Source organism: Balaenoptera ricei, chromosome 15 (assembly GCF_028023285.1).
Source record: "Balaenoptera ricei isolate mBalRic1 chromosome 15, mBalRic1.hap2, whole genome shotgun sequence".
NCBI lineage: Eukaryota > Metazoa > Chordata > Mammalia > Artiodactyla > Balaenopteridae > Balaenoptera > Balaenoptera ricei.
The window spans coordinates 21,589,857-21,615,078 of record NC_082653.1 but is presented as its reverse complement, the minus strand read 5'-3'; the positions used below and the strand labels follow the sequence as shown (position 1 = coordinate 21,615,078).

At 48.1% G+C, this 25,222-nt stretch overlaps 1 protein-coding gene across 1 annotated transcript in view; it reads left to right on the top strand.

Moving 5' to 3' along the window:
• Nucleotides 1-4,362: 4,362 nt before the first annotated feature.
• BPI (bactericidal permeability increasing protein) overlaps nucleotides 4,363-25,222 on the top strand; it is a 29,581-nt gene continuing 8,721 nt past the window's right edge. Inside the window, exons 1-10 of the mRNA XM_059897875.1 lie at nucleotides 4,363-4,492; nucleotides 6,977-7,091; nucleotides 8,356-8,484; nucleotides 9,973-10,134; nucleotides 11,615-11,678; nucleotides 17,244-17,307; nucleotides 18,679-18,770; nucleotides 22,168-22,344; nucleotides 23,366-23,425; nucleotides 24,844-25,011. Of these exons, the coding sequence (XP_059753858.1) occupies nucleotides 4,363-4,492; nucleotides 6,977-7,091; nucleotides 8,356-8,484; nucleotides 9,973-10,134; nucleotides 11,615-11,678; nucleotides 17,244-17,307; nucleotides 18,679-18,770; nucleotides 22,168-22,344; nucleotides 23,366-23,425; nucleotides 24,844-25,011 (1,161 nt within the window). The remainder of the gene's footprint in view (nucleotides 4,493-6,976; nucleotides 7,092-8,355; nucleotides 8,485-9,972; nucleotides 10,135-11,614; nucleotides 11,679-17,243; nucleotides 17,308-18,678; nucleotides 18,771-22,167; nucleotides 22,345-23,365; nucleotides 23,426-24,843; nucleotides 25,012-25,222) is intronic.

The following is a 25,222-nucleotide window of genomic DNA, read 5'->3' as shown; positions in this document are numbered from 1 at the left end:
GACCAGAGCAGGTAGCCTGGCTGGAACTATGAACCCAGGGCTCCAAGCCCAATGGACTTTTCCTCTGGAAAAACTCGACATCCTAAGGAGCACGGATTAGAAAGGTAGACAGAACCAGCCCCCGAATTAACCACTCTTGACCCATCCCACCTCTAAACTCCTGCGAGGTAATATATTTTCCTATGATTTAAGCCATGCTGAGTTGGTATAGCAGGAGAGAATTTGAGTGGATGACAGAATTTTTCTGTATTCTTATTGTGATCCTGGTTACATACACATAGCTATACATGCATTACAATTCATAGAACTAAAAGAAACTATAAGAAGTAAATATGGCATAATGTTAAGATTTTATAAACCTGGGTAGTCTATTCTTATCTATATGTTTGAAGTATTTTACAATAATGATAAAAAGACCAAAAAAGAGGAGGAAGAAGAAGAAGAGGAGGAAAAGGAGGAGGAGACATTGGAAGAAGCCTGTTTAGATGCAATGGCTGGAGCTGCTGCAACCATCTTGCAACTGTCAATGAAAAATTAATCAGTAGATCTAAGAAAGAAATGAAACATTTTATTCACGCCAAATTGAGGATTATAACCCAGGAACCGAAGAAGTTAATCTGTGAACTTAGTTCCTGCTTCTTCATTCTCTGGCCACTGAATAAAGCTTGTATTGTTTCAATCTAAAACAAAACAAAACAAAATGAAAAAACAAAAACAAAATAGCCCAGGAACAGCATCTCAGAAAGCTCTGAGAACTGTTCCACCCATCAGAAGTCAAAACACAGTTACATAAGTTTTTTGAGACAGAGGGCTGTACATTAGATGACGTATTATTGACATTTTACACAATCCAGATATGCAAGTACAAGGTGATGGGCCATGTGATCCCCTTACAAGATCAAGAAGGAATGTTATGTTTAAGGAGTTGTCTTGGTGATGCTAGGAAAATGTTACTCTTTAGGGCTGAGCAGGTATTTCTGCCAACGGGGAAGTTTTGGTCAATGCCTAACGCAGATGCACAATGCACAGTAGAGGGGAGAGAGGAGGCCAAAGGGCAGAGAAAATTTTTTACGTTTAAATTTTCTTGTCTTGCCATTAAATGTGAATTTGATTTCACACAACCATGAAAGAAGCCAGTGTGAGGGTAAATCTGAGACACTAGGATAGCAGAGCAGACAGGTGTGGAGAGATGGTACATGTCTGTTAGCTGTTGAGTTTTTTTTTTTAATTCCCATTTTTATTGCAAATTTGTTTGTTTTTGTTTTTCTTGGCCACACGGCATGTGGGATCTTAGTTCCCCAACCAGGGATCAAACCCACACCCCCTTCAGTGGAAGCACAGAATCTTAACCACTGGACCTCTGGGAAGTCCTGTTAGCTGTTGAATTAATCAGAACCTCAAACCTGCCCTCTCTCTGGACTTGGTCTCTGAGATATTATATGTGTTTATTGTTGAAGCCAAAGTGAGCTGGGGATTTCTATTCCTTGGGTTGAAGACATTGTCACTCATACCGTGTAGAGAGTCAGGCCTGAAGCAGTAGGACACCTCCATGGCCAGTGGCAGAGCTGAAGAGGAGGCCAGAGGGTCGCTGATGGACTCATCTGGATTTGACTGAACGCGAGCATCAGAGGGAAGCCAGTGGGGCTGGCTGCTTCAAAAATTTGCCTGTTGGTTTTAAGATTCTGATGTACTGGCAGTGTAAGTCATCGTCATGTGAGTTTCCTCTTAATCCTTCTTTCCTGTCTGACACCCTCACAGATGCAACATCTGCCTGGACCCAGGGGACTCAGGAATTTGGGGCAGTTAGAGCTGCAGGTGTTCAAAACTGTGTAAGATAACTCTTCAAAAATCTAATTTTCTGACAAGTCATGGATCTATGTGTTTTGGCGTCTATCTTCCTTGTACAGATACAGACATGTGAGTCTGGGGGCCCAGGAAGGTAGAGCTAGGGTGAGGACCCAGGGTGACAAGTCCTCTTGGAAAGGTAGAGGGGAGAATTCTTCTCTCCATGAAAGGCAGTGTGACCTTGATAGGGACATAATCGCTCTGTGACTCAGTTTCCTCAACTCCAAAATGGAGAATAATATCCCACCCTCACAGGTTGTTTTTAGGCTTGGAGACAATATATGTAAAGTGTCTGCCACATAGTAGATGCTCTGTACATGGTCACTGTTTTCATTCTTAAGCAAGCCAGAAGGATTCTTGTTGTGGCGGGTTGGGGCAGGAAGGGAGACCCTTTTAGATACAGAGGAAGAGAAGAAAGAAAAAAAAAAACCCAAAAAAACCTCAGGTCTGATGTCCTCCTGGCTCAATGGGCTTCATTAGGCTTTCATGAAATCAGAGTCGGGGAGACAGGGCGCCAGGGGGCTGATGAGGACTCAGCGGAAGAGAAGCCATCCTCCCCCTCTGCAGCCCCGCCCCTCCTCTAATCACCATGGAGACGGTGCGGCTGCCCAGCGGGATTCCCGCCCACACTGGGCCTGAGGCTGCTGCAAAGGGAGGGGCAGGGGTCGAGCAGACAGAGATCCTTCTGGAAAGCTGGTGTGGAGATGGGGAGTGTGTGCTGGTCACTGCCCCCCTCAACCCCCAAGACACTGAAGGACTCAGGATGGTGTGGGATGCATCTGCGTTTGAATCCCAGCTCTGCTAGCAGCTAGCTGCGTGACTGTGGGAAGAACACTTCCCCTCTCGAACCCTCAGGTTCCACATCTGTCAAAGGAAGGGGTAAAAAGGAATAAAAACAAAAGCTTGGTGAAGAAAACTGTAGGATGAGGAAGCAATGAAATACCGTGCAGTGCAGGTAGAAGGAGACAGAACCCTACATACTGTTCATTGAAAAAAGGGAACTTCACAGAACTGACCAGTGTGATTCTGTATTTCTTTGTTGAAAAACACACTCTACTACGCTTACCAAAAGGGGGGGAGAGGGGAGAGAAATACTCTAAAATACACTTCTGCTTGTCCTCTCTGGAATTAGGTATTGCAGGTAATTTTTATTTTTTTGGTTCTTTCTCAAATTTTGGTCAATGAACATGGATTACTTTTAAAGCCAGAGTGACATTAATAGCTACCATTTGTGGGCTTATCATGCAGGGGTGTTGTGCTAGGTGCTTTATGTGGTTTAAAGCCCTTTATGTCTTCACAAAAACACAGGGAGGGAGGGTATTCTGTTTATCCCCACTTCACAGAGAGGAAATTGACGTTCAGAGAGGTTAAGGGGCTTGACCAAGGTCAAACCACCACAGAGTGGCAGAGTTGAGATTTAAAACCACAGTTAAGATACCAGACTCCAAAATTCAAGCATTTAATTATTACCATTTTTGCCTCTCAGGACAAAAAAATGCTAAAGGTTCTGTTTCCTTAAATGTTTTACTATGGAAAACATCAAGGAAATCAAAAGTAGAAAGACAAATATAATTTTCAGTTATAAAATGAATGAGTTCTGGGGATCTAATGCACAGCATGGTGACTATAGCTGAGAGTACTCTATTGTACACTTGGGATTTGCTAAGAGAGTAAATCTTCAACCTTCTCACTACACACACAGAATGATAACTACGTGAGGTGATGGATGAGTTAACGAGCGTGGTTGTGACAGTCACTTGACAATACACACATTTATCGAATTATCACCTTGTACCCTTTAAATGTACACTAGACCCTTGAACAATGCAGAGGTTGGGGCACTGACCCCCCCGACAGCAGCTGAAAATCCACGTATAACTTAGAGTCGGCCCTCCATATATGCGGTTCCACCATATCCGAGGTTCCACATCCGTGGATTCAACCAGCCACGGATGGTGTAGTACTGTAGTTATGTATTTATTGAAGAAAATCCCCACATAAGTGCACCTGCGCAGTTCAAACTTGTGTTGTTCAAGGGCCAACTGTATACAATTTTGTCAACTATACCTCAATAAAGCATTAAAAAAAAAGAAAAGAAAAATATAATGAACACTGATGTACCTACCACCCAGCTTCCAGGAAGTCCTTAGATAAAGGGATTGGGGTGAGGGTTCAGGGAGGGAGAAGGGGTGCTTAGAGAGGAGAATGATGCCCAGAGCCAGAAGTCTCAACCTACACACACCACACACACACCACACATACATACACACACAGCATGCCACACCGCACACACAGACACAGGGCTCCCGGGCTCTGCTGCTGGCTGCCCTGGGGCTGTGGCCCCGACCATGGTGGGGGACCGCAGGCAGGCAGCCGTCCACCCCCTCTCCCGCCCCTGCTCGTGTTCCTTCCTCTTTTCTACATTCCACTGACTTGTGCTTCCCCAGCTGCCTCATTTATAGGTCCCGGGTTCCCCTCCAAGGCCTCGAGGTTTTGGCAGCTCTGCAGGACGAAGACATGGCCAGGGGCCCTGATGACACGTGGAGGTGGGCGACCCTGGTGGTGCTGGCCGCCCTGGGCACAGCTGTGACAGCGACCACCAACCCCGGCGTCGTGGCCAGGATCACCCAGAAGGGCCTGGACTACGGTAATTGGATGCCTTCCTTTTCTCCCCTCCAACCTCTGAGGAGCACTGATTGAGCACCTGCTGTGTGCAGCCCTTTAAATCCAGTGTATGGCCTGCTCACAGCTCCTCCAAGGAGGCCCTCTTACCCCTGTGTTAATATGAAGAAGCTGAGGTAAGGTGAGCTGCCCAAGGTCACAGGGCTGGGAAGCGGCAGCGCTGGGGTTGGAGCCCTGGCCTGGAGGACCCCAAGTCCAGTGCTCAGGTCCCTCACGGTCCCCTCCCTCTACGCAATACCCAACTCGGGCTTCTAGGCCTTTCACTTCCTTCCAAGCTGGTTCTCAGCCCCGATTTTTGTCTCAAGGTCCCTGGCTCAGTCTTCAGTGTGGGGAGGCCCTCCCCCAGGGCAGGGGCTTGGCAGCCATATTGTGCACACTAGCCATCTGGGTGACCCAGAGAGGGTCCCCCAGGCCACGCATCCAGGCCCAGACAGAGGAGAGACTGGCATGAGGCAGCCCCCTGACCTGCTCAGATCGGTGCCAGGCACTGCGCTGAAAGGACGTACTGTTACTAGCGACCTTTACAGATGAGCAGACAAACTTGGAGGAGGGACTGGGAAGTGGGCGGCCTGGATCTGAGCTCTGGTCTTGTCAGATGTACCAGGGTGGGGCTGCTCAATGCTGCCTCTCAGTGGCAGAGAGATGAACTGCAGAACAGTGGGGGACAGCCAGTGCCAGAGAAATCAGACCCAGAAGGCAGAACCACAGCCGTGGTGGACCCCTGGGGAATCAGGACAGGACCAAAGGGACCTGGTATCCCACCCCTGAATTCCTACCCCAGCCCAGGCAGGACACCTCTGAATCCCAGGGGTGCAGACGGAAGGTTCCCCATGAGCTAGGAGAAAGGATTATGTCCCTGCTCTATACCCAGAGCTGGGGTGGTCCTGAAGTCTTCCAGAGAGCAGAGGCTTGGGCTCGGCCTTTAAGCCCGGAAGTCTTCATGTTCTGTCACAGCAGCCTCGGTTCTCCCTTCTACTCACACCCCATGTGAGAGTTGTGAAATACAGCAAAGCTGCTCATTCCCCCTCTTTACTTACACTGTTCAGTGGTTCCCTAGTGCCCTCAGTGGATGTCTTGGGCTTGGCATTAGAGACCCTTCAAGACCTGGCCGCTGCAGACCCACAGATCGTGGCCATCCCACATTTTCTTTTCCCTCCGGGCAGTGACAATCTATGCATTGTTTACTTTTGAACCCCCAGAAGGCCTATCCCAAGGCACAGGCTCTGGGACCAGAAGGCCTGGATTCAAATCCTGCCTCCATCACCTGCCAGCTGTGTGGTCACCTTTCTGAGTCTCAGCTTCCTCATCTGTGAACTGGGAGTTGTAACAGGACCTACTACCCAGGATTGTTCAGATTCAGTAACTTAATACGTGTATAGAGCCCAGAACTGTGCCTGGAACAGAGTAAGAGCTTGATAACTGTTATTATTATTATTACTATTATTATTCTTACTACTTCCTAACTGGCTCCTGGGATCCCTCATCCTACTACTTCTCTTCTCATTTAACGTGTTTGCCTTTTAACTGGTTTTTCGATGCTGTTAACCACGTAATAACTGATGGCAGAATTACTGACCCTGGAACATTCATTCATTTATTCCTCCATCAGGTATTAAGTTCCAGTCACTGTGGTAAAGATAGAGGACGTCCGTGACATCTACCACTGACCTTGGGGGGCTTACATCTAGTAGGGAAGAGAGATAGTAATAAAAAAATCACATGAATAAATGCATAATTACAAACGGCAATGAGAGCTCCAAAAGAGATGCCCACAGCATCATGAGAATGATAACAAGGGGGATTGCTCTCATCTGATGAGTCAGATAAAGTTCCTAGAGGAAGTGATGACTAGAGCGACCAGGTGAAGATGAGAGGAAAGGGTTTCCTAGGCAACAGGAATGGTACATGCAAAGGTCCTGTGGCGAGAGAGTCCAAAAGCCAGAGAGATAGAGTATCTGTGAGGGCAGAGCACAGAGCAGATGTTCAATAACACCCGCAGGATGCATGACTGGGTATTTGGAGGGGGTGATATTTTAAACTAGGGGTTGGCAAATGACAGCCTATAGGCCAAATCTGGACCAACACATGTTTTTGCATGGCCCAGGAACTAAGCATGGCTTTTACAGCTGGAAAAAATCAAAAGAAGAATCCTATCTCACACCATGTGAAAATGATATGAAATTCAAATTTCAGTGTCCATCAATAAAGTGTTATCGGAACACAACCGTACCTACTCATTGACGTATTGTCTACGGCTGCTTTTGTGCAATAAAAGCAAAGCTGAGTGGTTGTGACAGAGACAGTAAGACCCACGAAGCAGAAAATATTTGCTCTGGGGCCCTTGACAAAAACCTTAGCTTGAGCCCTGCTTTAGATCTTTCCAATCCCAACGTCCCTGCCATGAACAGGCTGCACACCTCTGACCACTGACCCCACTCTTTCCCCTCAGCCTGCCAGCAGGGAGTGGCTACTCTGCAGAAGGAGTTGGAGAAGATCACACTTCCCACTCTCTCCGGAAGCTTTAAGGTGAAGCCCCTTGGGAAAGGGAAGTACAGCTTCTACAGGTAAGGTCCGTCAAGCTCAGTCCTCAGTGTGCAGGACTGTAGTGTGTTGGGGCCACCAAGACCTAGACTCACAGAGCCACAGGCTCCTAAACTCAGAGACATTAGGATCCCAAAGCTAATGTTTACACCATCCCGAGGGGAGCCCATCCCCCAAGCTGCATGTGGAGGAAACCACACAAACGGTCTTTCAGGCACTCACCATGACTCCTGCGGGGATGTCACGAACCCCCAAACTCTGTGCCAAGCCCACATGTTAATTAGGATTAGGGGTGGGGGTGAGGTTTCAAGGACAGAAAACCTAATCCAAAATGGCCTAAACCAGAAGGTATTGGCTCACAAGTCCCTGGAATTGTCTGGCTTCAGGTTCAGCTTGAAGGAAGGCTCATATGTCACTGGACCCTGTTTCTCTCCTGCCACCTCTCAGCACCGCGTCCCTCGGGAGGGCTAATTCTTGGGTAGGGCCTCCCCGCGAAGCGGCCACCAGCATCTTCACAGCACTCCCAGCCCTGTGGGAGGAGGGCACCTTCTCCTTACAGCTCAAGCAAAACTCCTAAGATTCACTCTGATTGGTCCGTCTTAGGTTATGTACACACTCCTGGACCAATCACTGTGGTCAGGGGGATAGAAGACACGAATGAGCTTGTGCTGAAGTCTCAAGCTCCACCCCCTGAAGATGGCGGTGAAGTCAACTTTCTTTGGAGCAACAAGGACTAGATGTGGGGAAGGGTTCCTCCAAAGTAAAAGGGCAGTTCTGTTATCACAAGAGAGGGTTGCGGGGAGAAAAATCCATAAATGTCCTCTAAAGAATTTTATGCCTTCACTCATTCAACAAATATTTTTGAGCACCTACTATGTGTCTGACTCATCAGGCTACACTACAATAGTGAAAAAAAGGCAGACACATTCCACCCTTTACAGAACTTGTAGTCACTGGGATAACATTTGTTATCTTCACTGATCATCACACACCCTTCAAGACAGAGGTTACTGTGCTCATTTTACAACATGAGGAAGCTGAGGCTCAGGATGATCAAGTGATGTGCCCAGGGTCACACAATAGTAAACTGAAGAGCAGGGTTCAAATGCAGATTTGTCTGACTTCAAAGCCTAGTCACAGAGTTCCCCAGGCTGCTCTCATAACTTCTGGGTTCTTTTGGAATAACTGGGGTAAAGGGCCAGGATGGAGGGGAATGAGTCTGTACTGACCATTGACTGAGTCCTTGTGGGGACACTTAGAGACTAACTGATCATTTCTTCTTTGCAGCTTGGTTATTCATGGATTCAAGCTTCCCAATTCCCAGATAAGACCGTTGCCCAATCAAGGCCTTCATCTCTCCATCAAAGATGCCAGTATCAAGATGAGTGGAAAATGGAAGGCACGAAAGAGTTTCATGTGCGTTTCCAAGCTCAGTGTTGTTGCGTGTGTGGGTGAGCTCTTGGTGATATTTGGAGGAGATGAGAGCCAAGGTCTCACGAATGCCCAATTTTTGCCTGGTCCATTACCATTTGCCCCCTCAGAGTTCCTGGGGGAACTTTTCACAGAAGAATTTTCAACATAACCCTTGGTTAATAGCTGAGAATTTTCCCACATCTCAATGCAGGGCATGGGCAAGGCTGAGTTGGTGCATGTGGCTTAGGATGGAAGGCTAAGTGGCACCTTTAGTTTACCCCTTTATCAGTTAGCTATCGCTCTGTAACAAACCATCAGTGACCGAAACTCAGTGACCTAAAACAAGTCATATATCATCACTTACATATCTATGTGTTGGCTGGGGTTCCCTGATGTAGGTTGACCTCAGCTGAGGTAGCCCTGCTATACATGTATCTCCTCCTCCTCTCTGGACCAGTGGGCTACCCAGAGCATATTCTTAGTGATGGTGGAGGTGCAAAAAGGGCAACCAGAAACATGCAGGTCCCCTTAAGGCCTGGGGGGGACTGAACTGGCCCATGATCACTTCTATTCATATGCCATTGGCCAAAGCAAGTCATGTGGTCAAGTCCAAGGTCAAGAACATGGAAATACACACATATCCCCCCAAGATAGGCAATGGTGAGGGTATGGATGCAGGGAGGGGTGAAAATTGGGGCAGATCATCCAAACTACAGCTCTGAACCTAAATATTGGGCTCTCACTGCAGTGACTCTGTGCAGCAGTGACAGTGGCTCAGACTGACCTGTCAGTTTATCAACTTCTCCTCTGTGGTGAATCCAGGGAGAAAACAGACACTTTGGTGAGGAGAGGGGCGTGAGTCTGCCTTCCGTTACAAGGACTGCTGGGTCTGTCCATTCCCCACAACAAGAATTGCTTAATTCTTCACTTGGGCTCTTTCACATCTATCATTTCACTTACTGATCACACACACACACAAAATAATAACAATACTTCCTCACATTATAGAAAAGTTGACAAACTACATTCACACCCACTGTCTTATCCCAAACTCATTTCATCCCTGAGGGAGGAGTTATTAACCCCATTTAATGAATGAGGGCATTTACTAAAGTCATTGGTCCCCCAAACTCAGCTTTCTAGTGGCAAAGTTGGTGTCCCACTGCTGGTCCAGGGTCTGGGTAAGGAAACTGAAGCTCAGAGAGGTTGAGAAACACTCTCAGTGCCACACAGCACACAGGCAGAGGCTGAGGCAGTGGGTAAGAGCAGGGTTCTGCCAGGCAGACATGGGTTCAAACTTCAGGTTGGAATCCTGGCTCTTTCACTCAGCTGCTGTGTGACCTTGGGCAAGCTGCCTTCCCTCTCTGAATTCCATCTCCTCACCCAGAGTGGAGATAATAGCAAAACCTGCCTTCCAGCATTGGTGTGAAGTCTGAATGGCAGCGAGAAGAAAATGCTTGCTCCAAGTCTTTTCTTTCTGTTTCCCTTCAGCAAAGTCAGCGGCAACTTTGACCTGAGTGTGGAGGGCATCTCCATTTTGGCTGCTCTCAAGCTGGGTTATGACCCCACCTCGGGCCAAGCCACCGTCGCCTGCTCCAGCTGCAGCAGCCACATCAACAGTGTCCGTGTACGCATCTCGCGCAGCAGCCTGGGGTATGATCTCCTGGGGCTGTGGATGGGAGGAGGGACAGGATTGTCCTAGTTATTCTTTTTTTTTTTATAAATTTATTTATTTATTTTTGGCTGCGTTGGGTCTTCGTTGCTGCGCATGGGCTTTCTCTAGTTGCAGCGAGCGGGGGCTACTCAGCTGCGGTGCACGGGCTTCTCATTGCGGTGGCTTCCCTTGTTGCAGAGCATGGGCTCTAGGCGCGCGGACTTCAGTAGTTGTGGCGCACGGGCTTACTTGCTCCGCGGCATGTGAGATCTTCCCGGACCAGGGCTCAAACCCGTGTCCCCTGCATTGGCAGGTGGATTCTTAACCACTGTGCCAACCAGGGCAGTCCCTGTCCTAATTATTCTTGTATTCAGAAAACACATCCCAAATGCCACTTCTATGCCAGGCCTCAGGTGTAAGGGGACAGGGGTCTACAGATGGAACACACAACATCCCTGCCTTGAAGAGTCACTTGCTCATTCAATATTCATTCAGCAAACTTTACTGAGCACTTATTATGCTCCAGGCTGTGCACTAAACACTTTAAGTGCACCAAGTTATACAATCCTTACCACAAGCCTTCAAGCATTCATCTCTCCATCCATCCAACGAATATCGACTAAGAATCTGCTATGCACCAGGCTTGTGCATTGTACTCAGGAAATAGCAGTGGTCACTGAAAATTTTGGCCTTGCTAACAGCGATTGGAGGCTTACTGCATGCCTGGCACTGTTTCAAGCATGTTCCTTGTCTCATTCAATCCACACAATGACTCTGTGCAGTTAGTCAATTATTACCCCATATTCAGAGGAGAAGATCAAGGCACAGAAAGAATAGGATATAACCTGAGTTTTCATACCTAGTGAGTATTGAGAAAGGATTGGGATTCAGCCCAGGACTTGCTGGCCCCAGAGTCTTAGCTACACAGTCCCCGCTCTTTTGAAGCTTCCAGCCTGTGGGGAAGACAAACATTAATCAAATCACTGCATTAATGAATGGCTCCCAAAGAATTACAAAAGGCTATAAGAACTGAGAAAAAGAGGTACAAAGTGCGATGAACACATAGAACTGGAGGATCTGACCTAGTCTGGGGGCTGGCCATTTCATTTTCTTTGATGAAATGACATTTCAGTTGAGATGAAAAGAATAAGTAGGAGTTAATTAACTTGGGGACAATGGGTGTTTTAAGCAGAGCGAACAGCATGTGCAAAGGCCCTATGGTGAGAGGAAGCACAGGACACAGGAGGATACGGCAAAGCAGTGTGGCTGGAGTACAGAGAGAGGGAGTGGTGAGGAATGAGGTCACTGCACACAGGGGAAGAAGTGTCTGATGGGGGTGTACAGAGTTGGAGCCCAGGGATGAGGGAGTTTAGGTTTATTTGGAAAAGGGAGGAAGGCTTCCCAGATGAGGCAGCCTTCGGAATGCATCCCAGGGACACCTGGGAAGCCTCATGCATGTCCCCACGTGTCAATCTCCAGGTGGCTGATCCAACTCTTCCACAAAAAAATCGAGTCTTCGCTCCGAAACAGCATGAACCGCAAGGTATGAGGGGCTCAAGAGTCTCACCTCCTGTCAGAGCGGGTGGGGCCTTCTGTGTCCACATACCTCACGCATCGCCGGACACTTCTGCTCTCACCCAGACCTCTTTTTTTAATATATATCTTTATTGGTGTATAATTGCTTTACAGTTTTGTGTTAGTTTCTGCTGTACAACAAAGTGAATCAGCTATATGTATACATATATCCCCATATCCCCTCCCTCTCAAGCCTCCCTCCCAGCCTCCCTATCCCACCCCTCTAGGTCATCACAAAGCATCGAGCTGATCTCCCTGTGCTATGAAGTAGCTTCCCACTAGCCATTCATTTTACATTTGGTAGCGTATATATGTCACTGCTACTCTCGCACTTCGTCAGAGCTTCCCCTTCGCCCCCTGTGTCCTCAAGTCCATTCTCTATGTCTGCGTCTTTATTCCTGCCCTGCAACTAGGTTCATCAGCACCATTTTTTTAGATTCCACATATGTGTGTTATTTGTTCTTCTCCTTCTGACTTACTTCACTCTGTATGACAGACTCTAGGTCCATCCACCTCACTACAAATAACTCAATTTCGTTCCTTTTTATGGCTGAGTTCCCTTGTATATATGTGCCACATCTTTATCCATTCATCTGTCGATGGACATTTAGGTTGCTTCTATGTCCTGGCTATTGTAAATAGTGCTGCAATGAACAGTGTGGTACATTTATCTTTTTGAATTATGGTTTTCTCAGGGTATATGCCCAGTAGTGGGATTGCTAGGTCGTATGGTAATTATATTTTTAGTTTTTTAAGGACCCTCCATACTGTTCTCCATAATGGCTGTATCAATTTACATTTCTACCAGCAGTGCAGGAGGGTTCCTTTGTTCCACACCCTCTCCAGCATTTGTTGTTTCTAGATTTTTTGATGATGGCCATTCTGACCGGTGTGAGGTGATACCTCATTGTGGTTTTGATTTGCATTTCTCTAATGATTAGTGATGTTAAGCATCTTTTCATGTGTTCGTTGGCAATCTGTATGTCTACTTTGGAGAAATGTCTATTTAGGTCTTCCACCCATTTTTGGATTGGGTTGTTTGTTTTTTTGATATTGAGCTACATGAGCTGCTTGTATATATTGGAGATTAATCCTTTGTCAGTTGCTTCATTTGCAAATATTTTCTCCCATTCTGAGGGCTGTCTTTTCATCTTGTTTATGGTTTCCTTTGCTGTGCAAAAGCTTTTAAGTTTCCTTAGGTCCCACTGGTTTCTTTTTTATTTTATTTCCATTACTCTAGGAGGTGGGTCAAAAAGGATCTTTCTGTGATTTATGTCATAGAGTGTCCTGCCTATGTTTTCCTCTAAAAGTTTTATAGTGTCTGGCCTTACATTTAGTCTTTAAACCATTTTGAGTTTATTTTTGTGTATGGTGTTAGGAAGTGTTCTAATTTCATTCTTTTACATGTAGCTGTCCAGTATTCCCAGCACCACTTATTGAAGAGGCTGTCTTTTCTCTATCATATATTCTTGCCTCCTTCGTCAAAGATAAGGTGACCATATGTGCGTGGGTTTATCTCTGCTCTCACCCAGACCTCTTCAGCAGTCCCCCACAGCCCTTGGAAAGCACATGTCCAGCTCTAAAAATCAGTCATGTCAATTTTCCTGGGGATCCAGTGAGAAACTAAGAAAGGGTCATGTGATACACCCACAGCAAACTCCCCCGTGCTTGGACCACCTCTGCTCTTCCCCCATCATTCTTCCCTGCAGAGAAACTACCGTTCTCTCGCACTGAGCCCCTCTCCTCATAGCCCTCCAGCCTCCTTCCCCATCCACTCCCCCGAACCCCCTTGGTGGTGATACCCACCCAGAAAACGTGCAGCTGATGAAGCTGCTAGACTAGAGTGTGGTCAAACTATGTCCTGAGGCTGGAGGCTGGAACTGGTATGAAAGACAGACACGGACCAGCGCTTCCCAACCCTACCTTCACCCTAACCCCCTCCCCACACAAGCCAACCTCTTCAGCTGAGAAAAGGGGCCATTCCTTGGGCTAGTTTTCCATTAATAAACTATCAGTCTCCAGGAAACCCCTGAGCCTGTCTCCCAAGACAAGTGAGCTTGAGTTTTCTCAAAGGACAATGGGGAGCCATTGAAGGTTTTAGGCAAAGGGGTGGCCTGGCCAGATCTGTGCTTTAGAACAATTTCTCTAGCTGCTGTGAGAATGGCTGGAGGGACCAAGAGCAGGGGCAGGAGTCTCGGGGACACTGAGGAGGCTTGTGCAGCCTTCCAGGTGGGAGACCTTGGTCTCCCAGTGAAAGGCACTGACAACATGGGTAGGGAGACATCGATCAAATGAGATCATCTATCTGAAGGCACTCTGTCAAAAGTTAAAAAAAAAAAAAAAATCCATGCCTGGTGGTCAAAATGCATAACAGAGGAGATTATAAAACAGGTTTTAGAGTCAGAGTCTCTGGGTTTTGATTGTGGCTTCAGGGCTTAGCTGTGTGATGTTGAGAAAATCACTTGACTTTTCCAAACCTCAGTTTCACCGTCTGTAAAATGGGGACATTGATACCTTCTTCACCAAGCCGTTGTAAGGATTACTAAAATAGTGAAGGCTCCCCACCAGCCTGGCTCAACCATAACTCAACCGTCTTTGTAATTAAGTAATAGTATGCGGGGAGTGTTAGCATGTATTTAACATAAAGGACTATTAAGACAGATTATTTCTTGTTAACGCCTTAAGAGTGACCCCTTGAGAGCAGCCAAACTGAACAATAATAACTCTGAGACACAGATAGAGGAAGTGATGGTGCTGGACTTCAAACCCAGGCCGCCCCACCTCAGAGGTGAAGCTCTTAATCAGTCCAAGATATTGTTTAGAAGAGAGTATGGGCCTGAATGAATGGATGGATGGATGGATGGATGGATGGATGGATGGATGGATGGATGGATGAATGAATGAATAAATGAAGTATCAGGGTGTCCATGATGTTAGGAAGGCCTGGAAATGGCGAGGAGTGAGTTTGGGAGTCTACTCCCCAGTAATACAGAGAGAAGAGTGGGGGTCTGAGGGAAGGAAGGGTCTATGTAGGGTGTGGATGGGGGTGGGGGCGGAGGAGGGTGGCAGCAGACAGGCAGGCGCCAGGCTGCCGTGTGATTTGCTGTGATTTGGAGCCCCCTGGTGGCCCTCATTAGTAAGTGGCATTGGAGGGCAGTAGCGGAGGGCAGGCAGCCCAGGTGTCCAGCTGGCCCCTCGCTGCCAGATGTGCTGCCCGCTCTCACCTTTGGGCCACTTGGAGCAGAAGCACGGGTTTCTCCGAGAGTGACATTCTTAGTCTCCTTGGGACAACCAGAGTTTTATGTGATAGAAACACACTCCAGGAAAACCAAAATTTCTCCCTCCTTCCTTCCTCTCCTTCCTCCCTCCCACCCCCCAGATAAAATAACTTGATTGACAGTGGGGAAGGCGGGAGGGAAGTGTGGAGGTGCCCCATCTGCCCTCTGGGCAGATGGGGGACCAGCACTGCGGAGGAGTGGGAACCTGACAGGTTTGGTTGAGATGTGCTGGCCTTGGGGGCCTGTGGGATATCCAGGGACTTGGTCCAGGAGGCAGCTGGACCCTCAGGCTGGAGCTCAGGGGAGATGTCTGGCTGCAAACCAAGGTCTGGGTGCTGGCCACAGGTTGGGAACGTGGAGCGGGGCCCCCAAGCAGGGTGCCCCCACGCCCCCAGGCATGGCTGAGACAAAGATTCAGGTGCTAGTGGTTTATTGGGCGGGGATCCCGGGCGAGGGGTGGGGAAGGGAGCTGGGGACAGGAACATTATTGAATGAGCTACTGCTCTGGACAGCTAGGGCCCAGTCCTGTGGGACTTCGGGGCACACACCTCAGAACTGTCCCAAAGGGGTGGGGAAAGCTGGGTATTTATCCACCAACTCTCACCCCTCTTTCTGGCTGCTGTAACTCCTTGGCACTTCGGAGCGAGGTCCAGGTATTAAAGTCCTCAGGCAGGGAGAGTTGCTGGGTGTGTAGGGAGCTGTCACACCAAGCCCAGGGGACCCCCGGGGTGGACCAACAATGTCCCACAGGGGCCATGGGCATGTATGGCAGGCTCCAGAGGGGCTCGTGGGTGGAAGGAGCGGGGAGCCCCAGGAGATCAACATCTTCACGAGGGAAGAGGAGCTCACAGGGTGTCCGAGGAAGAGGAAGTAGAGGGCCAGGTGGAGAGCAGGAAGGGTCCTCAGTCAGAGAGAGTGGCACATCATGCCAGGGGCCGCCCAACAGTCAAGAAAGGTAAGGAGAGACTCCGTTGGATGAATGAGGTCATTCAGGACGTGGGGAGAGCAACATCGTGAAGGCAGGGCTTATCTGACCACCACCACCTACTGCACCACCTACCCCATCAGCCCCAATGGGTCAAATTAAGGAAGCCTGTGATTTTAATCCTCTATTCCAGCTATTGCTTCGAAACAAATAGTCCCAAATACAGTGTCATCCAGCAACAACCATTTGATAATGTTCACGGATTCTGTGGATCAGGAAATCAACAGGCACAGTGGGACCAGCGTAGCTTGTCTCTGCTCCATGATGTCTATGCCTCATCTGGGAAAACTCCAAAGCTTGGGGCTAGAGTCATCCAGCGGGATCTCCTCTCACGTCCGTGATGCCTGGGCTGGGAAGACGTGATGCTCGGCTCAGCCGGGGCTGTTGACTGGAGCATCTACCCGTGTCCCCTCCATGGGGCTGGGGCTTTGCACAGTTCATCAATGGGTTCCAGAGGGAGCATCTCAAGAGACCAAAGTGGAAGCTGCACAGCCTTTTGTGACCTCACCTGGGAAGTTACACAATGTCACTTCCACTGTGTTCTATTGGTTAGAAGCAAGTAGCCACCCCGCCCACCCAGATTGTAGGGGAGAGTTCACAGACTCCACCTCTCAATGGGTGTGACAGGGCCACATTCCAGAAGAGCAATGGAATGGAAAATATAACCCACAGCGCTCCATTTTACAGATGAGAAAATAAGGGTCTCTTTTCTCATAGAAATGGAGTAACTTCCTCAGTGACAAAATCAGCATGTGATCCAGGGCTTCTCAGACCAGTGCTTGTTCCCCTATGAGTTATGGGAGGGGGATGGCTGGGAAGTCTTCTCTGGCCACACAAGACAAAGATGAGGGTGCCCACCCAGGCTTGAGCAGAGGGTCTGCCCCTTGCTCCTAGAAGCACACACAGGGGAAGGCTGACATCTGACCACCTCCTGTTCGTTTTTTCACCACCTCATTCCACAAAGGGTCTGAGTGCAAACAAAAACAAACAAACAAAATCTCACATTAAAAAATAGAAAACATAAATACCCATCAGGAAAGCTCCATGCCAGAGTAGGAAATAAAATGCAGACATGCCAGTCATACAGTCATATAAAGTTACATGTTGAACTCTGAGCTTCCTGGTGGCCAAAGAGAAAAGGGAAACTTGAGTAGTTACATGATTTTCAAGGAAACATTCAAGAAGAGCGAAACATGTCTGGATAATTATTCTCAGAGGACATTTTCCACTATAGGAAAGCTTTGCTGATCAGTTCTTTTGTTCTCCCCAGATCTGCGAGATAGTGACCAGTGCCGTATCCTCCAAGCTGCAACCTTATTTCCAGACACTGCCAGGTAAGGAGGCTGGGGTAGAAGGGGGAGGGGGTGAGGGACACAGGGAGAGTGTGATGGAGGCAGCAATTTTCCTAGGCAGGCCTGGGCTTGGGTGGGAATGGGTAGCACGATTATTTTCAAATGGCAATTGGCATCAGATCCCCTATTGGGCCAGGTCCTTGTGGCAGGTCCAGAAGTTTAATGGAAAAGCAGCTCTGCAGGGGCCAAACAACAAATACCTGCAGCTCTCTGGAGCCAGAGATACATAGCTGGCCTGAGATCTGAGGCTGATCGCTTCCCCTCTCAGGGCCTCAGTTCCCATATCTTTAAAATGGGGACAATCTTCTCTTTCCCCAAATGCTTGGTAAACGGTGAAGGGCTGCAGTAGGTGGGGGAGGACCTGTATGGCCAAGTGCTCACCATGTGTCATGTACCCAGCAGAACGGTTTCCTCTCGGCCTCCTAACACCCCGCTGACATCACTGTTTTGTCCCAATTTTACCACCAGGAAACGGAGGCTCAGAAAGGAGCCGAGACTTACCTGAGGTCAAGAGGCAGTAAGATGCAGAAACAGGATCGCAAGCCTGTGCCCCAAACTGCTGCCTGGGTTGCCTCCCTGTGGAGCCTGGTTTGGCTGGCACATGGCACATGTCCATTTCAGATACATTCCCTTCCCCAGGCATCGCCTCAGCCCCTCCAGGCGCAGGGCCCTTCCTGGGCGTGTTCAGTGCAGTTGCAGTGTCCAAGGTTTGGCCTCACCAGGCAGTAAAAAGATTTTGGCTTGAGTCCCAGCCTTGTCACTCACCAGCTTTGCCATCTTAGACTAGTTACCTTTTCTGAGACTTGGTTTATTCCCCTCTAACATGGGAAGGAAGGGCTAAAGGAGGAACCAATATTTATTTAATCCTCATTGATTACTGCTGGAAAACAGAGAAACCGTTCAGACCTGAAGCCAGTCTGGGCTCAGCCTGGGATGTTATCACTGCTAATAATGATCCCTTCTGGCTTTTGAGTTCCTACCAGGTACAAGGCATCGTCAAGGTCACTAGTAGTACCCCATTTTACAAATGAAAAAATGTGGCTCAGAGAAATGAAAGGACTTGTCCAAGGTCATATAGATTTCAATTCAAGCCCAGGTCTTTCTGTTCCTTGACTCTGTGTTTCAGCCACGTCTCCGGGCTGTTGGAAGAAGGGAGAGAGATGATATCTGTGAATGTGGGGTGTGGGCTCATTTTCCTTTAAGGAGAGCTCAGGGAGGGCTTCCTGGAGGAGGTAGGAACGGAATTAGCACTGCAGGTCTTGATTCAACTTTAGGGGATGCTGCCCCTGCATCCCAGGCCCCAAAGATGCTGCCGTGGGGAGCCAGTTCATGGTCCATCTTCTTTCCCCCTAGTGACAACCAAAATAGACAACGTGGCTGGGATCGATTACTCTCTGGTTGCACCTCCAAAAGCCACAGCTGATAGGCTGGATGGGTTGTTGAAGGTAAGACTTACACCACGAATCATACACCCTCACACCTTTGCCTCAGACCACCTCCCCCCCCAGACTCCCCATCATCCCTGGAGACAGATCTTATGACTCCACCCCTTTCCTATCCATCCTCACTGCTCTCCCCAGTCCACTCTCCTCATCTTCTCCCGGTTCCAGTCACACTGGCCTTCCAGCTATTCCTGAAATGCACTACGACTGCTCCCTCCCCAGGGCCTTTGCACTTGCTGCTCCTTCTAAACAGGAGGCTCTGGCCCAGATATCCACAGAAGCTCTCCCTTTCCTCCTTCAAGTCTTTGCTCAAATATCCTCTCCCTAAAGAGGTCCTCCCAGACCACTGTTGCTAAAATAGCGCCCTCCTCTTCCCCTATATCCTGCTTTATTTTTCTCAGCAGCACTTAGTACACACGGTCGCAAGCTTGTCTCCCTCAATGTGATGAAAGAAAAGGGGCTGTGATTGCTTTGTTCTTTTTTTTTTTTTTAATTTATTTATTTATTTATTTTTGGCTGTGTTGGGTCTTCGTTGCTGCACACGGGCTTTCTCTAGCTGCGGCGAGCGGGGGCTACTCTTCATTGCGGTGCGCAGGCTTCTCTTTGCGGTGGCTTCTCTTGTTGCAGAACACGGGCTCTAGGCACACGGGCTTCAGTAGTTGTGGCATGTGGGCTCGGTAGTTGTGGTTCGTGGGCTCTAGAGCACAGGCTCAGTAGTTGTAGCACACGGGCTTAATTGCTCTGCGGCATGTGGGATCTTCCCCGGGCCAGGGCTCAAGCCTGTGTCTCCTGCATTGGTAGGCGGATTCTTAACCATCGTGCCACCAGGGAAGCCCGCTTTGTTCTTTACTGTATGTGTAGCACCTAAAACTATGCTTGGCATATAATAGGTGCTCAGTAAATATGTATTGGATGGATGGATGGATGGATAGATGGAGTTAGTTTCATTTCATGCCACTTTCCCCCTCACTCCCCACCCTCCAACCGAACTCACTGACTGGCCTTGCACTTCCTCAACATATCCAGCTAGTTCCCACCTCAGGGCCTTCGTCCTGTGCATTCCCTCTGTCTGGACTCCCCTCCCTCCCATGCCCTCCTCTACCCCACTGGCTTCTTCTTATCTTCCAGTGGATGTGGGCTGGGTTGTCACTCCCCAAGCAGCCTTCTCGGACCTCCTCAGCTGGAATAAGTCCCACTCCCTGAATCCCCTCTGGATGTACCTCAGTCCCTCCACAATCGGTGATTGGCTTGTTTGTTTACTATTTACTTGTTTGTTCTAAAGCACATTTGATGTCAAAAAGAAAATGTAGAAACCACAAAGGAGCAGAGAAATAAATAGGAGGGAAGGAAGGGAGGAAGGAAGGGAAGAAGGAAAGAGAGATTACCCTAATATTACAACTCAGAGACATGCACTGTTGACACACAAGTTACAGTTTTCCAACCCTCCAATCCTTGTCTCTGCTGAGACACAGGAAATTACACACACACACACACACAGACACGCGTAACAGAGGCAGAAACAAATACACATAAAAACCACATATATAGACATAGAAGTACATACACGCACATGCATGTATACAAGTCATATTTTACATTCTGTTTTACAACTTTTAAAACCAGAACAGTATAATGTGAACATCTATCAATGAAATGTCCTCCCGTAGCCCTTTTACTGGCTCTTGGGTCTCTCGGTGAACAGCTTGTGGTAAGGTACATGGACAGTGCCCCCTTCTGGGGTGTCTGTGCTCTTTCCATTTTTCCCACAAGTTTAACCAGAGCTGCCTCGAATATCCTTATAGCTGGATCTCTGCCCATCTTTTACTATTTCCTAGAAGTGAAATTGCTGGACCAAATAGTATAGTTTTTAAAAATCTAAGTGATACGATGGAATAAAAGATTAAAACAATTCCTATTTATCCCTAGCGAATGAGAATGTCCTGTTTATTGCCCCCTGTCCCCACTCGGGGCTCCTGCCCAGAGGTAATGGCCGTCAGCCTTGGAGGGTCTTAGCCCTCCAATCCCCTGGTCCTAAGCATTCACATATACATATGTGAAAGCCCATCTAGTTTTGCTGAGAATCTGTTCGCACGTATGAATACACACTGTTCTTCCCTTGCTTTTCTCACCTAATGATATATATTAGAGCTGGTTCCTGTTTGCTACATATGTCCACCTGTTTTTTTTATTTTTGTCTTTTATGTTTTTTTTTTTTTTGTCTTTTTTTTACACCTGATATTTTTAAGAGTTGCATATGGTATTTATTCTATAGTATGGGTGTCACAGTCATTAATTGTAAATAATGAAATGATCCAAAAGTACAGAGAATATTGCACATTCTCACGTACCCACCACCCAGATTTAAGACATGTTACACATTTTGTCATACTCACCTCTGATTTTTTTGAAATGAAACATTGTAGAAATAAATAGCTGAGGCCCCCTTGGGGACCCTCTACCCTCCAGGGAATCACACGGATGACGTCCCTGTGTGTCCTTCTTGCCTGTGTGTGTCAATAATTCTTATATAGTATGGTTTTTTTTTCACACACACACACTGTATTCTATTTTTACAAGAGATAAATAGACTGACACCAAGCATTGTAAATGGATGACCACAACAAAAGCAACAATGATTGCAATTACCAAACACGAAACACACTCATACTGTCATAGTATTGACATTCAGTCCAGTAATCCTCCATATAGTATGTTTTATAGGCCTTTAAATTTTATGTAAATGGTATTCTAACATATGTATCCATCTACAATTTGCTTTTTTATAACTCAACATTCTTATTTTTTTAGCTAAATAAGTGATCTGTTTTTGCAATGTGTTGCCAAATTGCTCTTCAGAAACATAAACGTATAATCCCCAGCAGCATGTAAATGCTTTCACCAAAAACTGGGTCGTATGAGCTTAAAATACACACACACTTAAAACAGTTTACCTCTCTCTTGAAAATTTTGCTAATTTGATAGATGGAAACAAACAAACAGAACCTCCTTGTTCTCTTAGGAGAATTTCTGCGCTTCTTTGCAAGGTTGAGGCAGAGCCAACGGCGTGGTTGGGAGTGTGCTTGCCGGACCCTGGCCGCCCAGGTTCAGTTCCTGACTCTGCCACTTACCCTTCTGAGTGACCTTGGGCAAGTCACTTCACCTCCCTGAGCCTCAGTGTCCTCTCCTGTAAAATGAGTATAATCTCACCTACCTCACAGGGTTGGTGGGAAAAGCACTTAGAAAGTAGCCCCAGGAGAGATGCTATTGTTAGTTTCTGGCCATGGCTTTCTCCTTTGTGAATACGTGATTGGTATCCTTAGCTCGTTTTTTCTTGAAATGGAGACATCGAATTGTAATTCCTGAAGGATGCCCAGGCTCACTCTGCCGCCTCCACCCCCAGGGGGAGTTTTTCAGGCTGGCCCACCGCAGGCCCCCTCCCTTTGCCCCGCCGGCGCTGACCCTTCCCACCGACCACAACCGCATGGTGTACCTGGGCATCTCCGAATATCTTTTCAACACGGCCGGGCTCGTGTATCAAGAGGCTGGAGTCCTGAATCTGACCCTCAGCGACGACATGGTAAGGCCAGGTGGAGGTAGATGTGTGAAGAGCTCTGGGCTCAGAGTGCAGTAGACGGTCTGGATCTGAGTCTTGGTTCACAGTTGGGGAGATCAAGGTCTGGACTCTAGAGTCAACCAGACCTGAGTTCAAATCCCGGCTCCCCTCTTTTCCAGCTGGTGACCTTAGGTGGTTATTCAGCCTCTCAGAGCCTCGGTTTCCTCTATTTCCTCCAAAGGGGTTAAATGAGATATGAATGCTGGTGCAGCCCCAGCACAGGTTTATCAGCATGGAGGAAGTCCTCTGAATACTAACAGTAACAGCCAACGTTGACTGAGTACTTGTCAGGTGTTGGTCTGTAATCCAGCCTTATCATCATATCACCGTTATCGTCATCATCCTCATTGTATATTTGTGGCTGAGTCCTGCTCTGGGCCTCAGTTTACCCATCTGTAAAATGAGGAAGTGACCATCTTCTCCAGAGTCTAGGGGCAACCTGATCCCACCCTGGTCACCACCCACACAGGGTTCCTCCTACGCTGCTCGCTGAAGGGATGCCAGATCCTCCCTCTCTGTAGAGGCACCGAAGGAATGCTGACCCCCACATGTCCCCCCTGTGGAAATAAAGAAAGACCACCCGAATGAGAACTCTTCAGGGCAAGGGAGTCAACCTCTATCAATTGCGTTTGGCAGAGACTCAAAGGCAGACAGGGGGCAGGAAAGCTTTATAGTGAAAAAAAGGGAGGGCTTCAGGTAGGCTCTTATGGAGGTTGTTGGTGCAGGGAAGCTGGAGGTGGGCTAACGGAAGCCGGGCATCCTATGTGATTGGTTTGAGGAGCATATTTGACTTTTTCAATACAAAAAATAGGGAAGCTGGTGGTCATTGATCATGCCCTGACCATTCTGGGTCAGCATTCTATTGTCATATGTGGTCTGGCCATGGTCTGTTTGTATATTCAGCCTCTCACCCCTCATATGGAATTTGCCCCCGAATCTATGACATAATCTTCCAAGATCCTTTTCTCTTCTTCTCTCGCTACAGTTTCCAAAGAAATCCAAGTTCTTCCTGACGACAAAATTCTTTGGAACCCTCCTACCCCAGGTAAGAAAGGATCTGCTCCCCTTTAGGCAGGCCTGGGGGAGCTGAGGAGGACAGGCCTCCGCTGAGTGGCCTGCCGAGAGCGCCCCTCTCCAGATCCAGAGGCAACCCAGCCCGAGAGTATGGAAATAGCTTTGTGCAGCCCATCCCCAGTGCAGAGGAAGGCTCCAAGCACCCACGTGACCAGGTGTGAGGGTAGATGCTGAGGGTTCATCCATTCAGCAAATATTCATTGAGGGCCCGTCACATTTCTGCGGCCCTGAGCTGGGCATCCAGCAAAACAGACCATATCCCTGCCCTCCTGGAGCTCCAGTCCAGTGGAGAGAGAACATTATTGTCAGACACCCAAAACAATAAAAAAGAAAATGCAGACTGTGATAAGTGAAGCCAGCACTTATTGGCTGAAGTTGATGAGGTCACTTCAGACAAAGCCGCGGAGGAAGGCCTCTCAGTCTGCTTGGGCTGCCATAAGGAAATGCCACAGACCAGCTGGCTTAAACAACAGAAATTTATTTCTCACAGTTTTGGAGGCCAAGAAGTCCAAGATCAAGGTGCCAGCAGATTCAGTTTTTGGTGAGGGCTCTCTTGCTGGCTTGTAGATGGCTGCCTTCTTGCTGTGTCCTCAGATGGCCTTTCCTCTGAGCACATGGAGAAGGAGCAAGAAAGCTCTGGTGTCTCTTCTTATTAGAACAGTAATCCTGTTGGACCAGGCCCCAGTCTGATAACCTCATTTAACCTTAATTACTTCCTTAGGGCCCCATCTCCAAATACAGCCACACTGGGGGTTAGGGCTTCAGTATATGAATTTGCAGGGGGCGGTGGGGGGGGCGGGGAGACACAAACTTTCCGTCCATAATGGCCTCTTCTTCGGTGGTGGCACTTCCAGAAATTTCTATACAGGAGGTACTGGTGTAGAGGAGTGACTGGTAGGGAGCCAGGGGAATTGTCTTGAAGCTTCATTTGCATAACAATAGCATTCTTTTTACTCAGACTGTGAGTTTACCTGGGGGAGGATTGGAGGCTAGCTGAGATGGGGGTGTTGCCAAAGCTCTCCTCTGTTCCCCCTTGAAGCCACCACTGCTCTCTAGACTTGAAGGAAGGAAAAGAGCGAAGCTAGGGAAGAATACAGGACAAGCATTCAGGGAGAGGGAACAGAGAGTGAAAGGGTTTCAGATGGGAAGAGAGCAGGTCATATTTGAGGAAGAGAAGTCCCTTGTGGATGGAGTTAAAGGGCAAGAGGTAGAAGCATGGGGCGTGAGGTTGGCAGGGTACCAAGTGCTGAATTATGCAGTCTTTACGATTTATTCCAAAAGCAATGGGAAGACATTGGTGGTGTTTATGCAGGACCAGGACAAGATTGGATTTAGAAACATTTTAATAAAATTGCCCCTTTTTTTGGTTGTCCCCGCTGGGGGCTGCAGGTGGCTAAGATGTTCCCTGACATGAAGATGAAGCTCCTCATCTGGGCCCCCTCCCCACCGAACGTCGCCGTGTGCCCCACCGGCCTTGACCTCACTTTTTCCCTGAATACCCAGGCCGTTGCTGTCCTCCCAGACTCCTCCTTGGCCCCCCTCTTCCTGCTTGAGATGGTAAGCTGCTCCCGGGTGAGAGCAGATGGGGAGCCCTGGACAGGGCCAAGAGCATGGCCCTCAGAGTCAGAGGGACCAGTGTGAGTCCTGCCCAGACTCAAACCTGGACTGTGTGTTTCCAGGGCCTGAGACTGGAGCCACTGTCCTACTGCTTCTGACTTCTACCGGCATTCATTCATTCCATTGTTCGTTCCATCGTTGGCTTGAAATA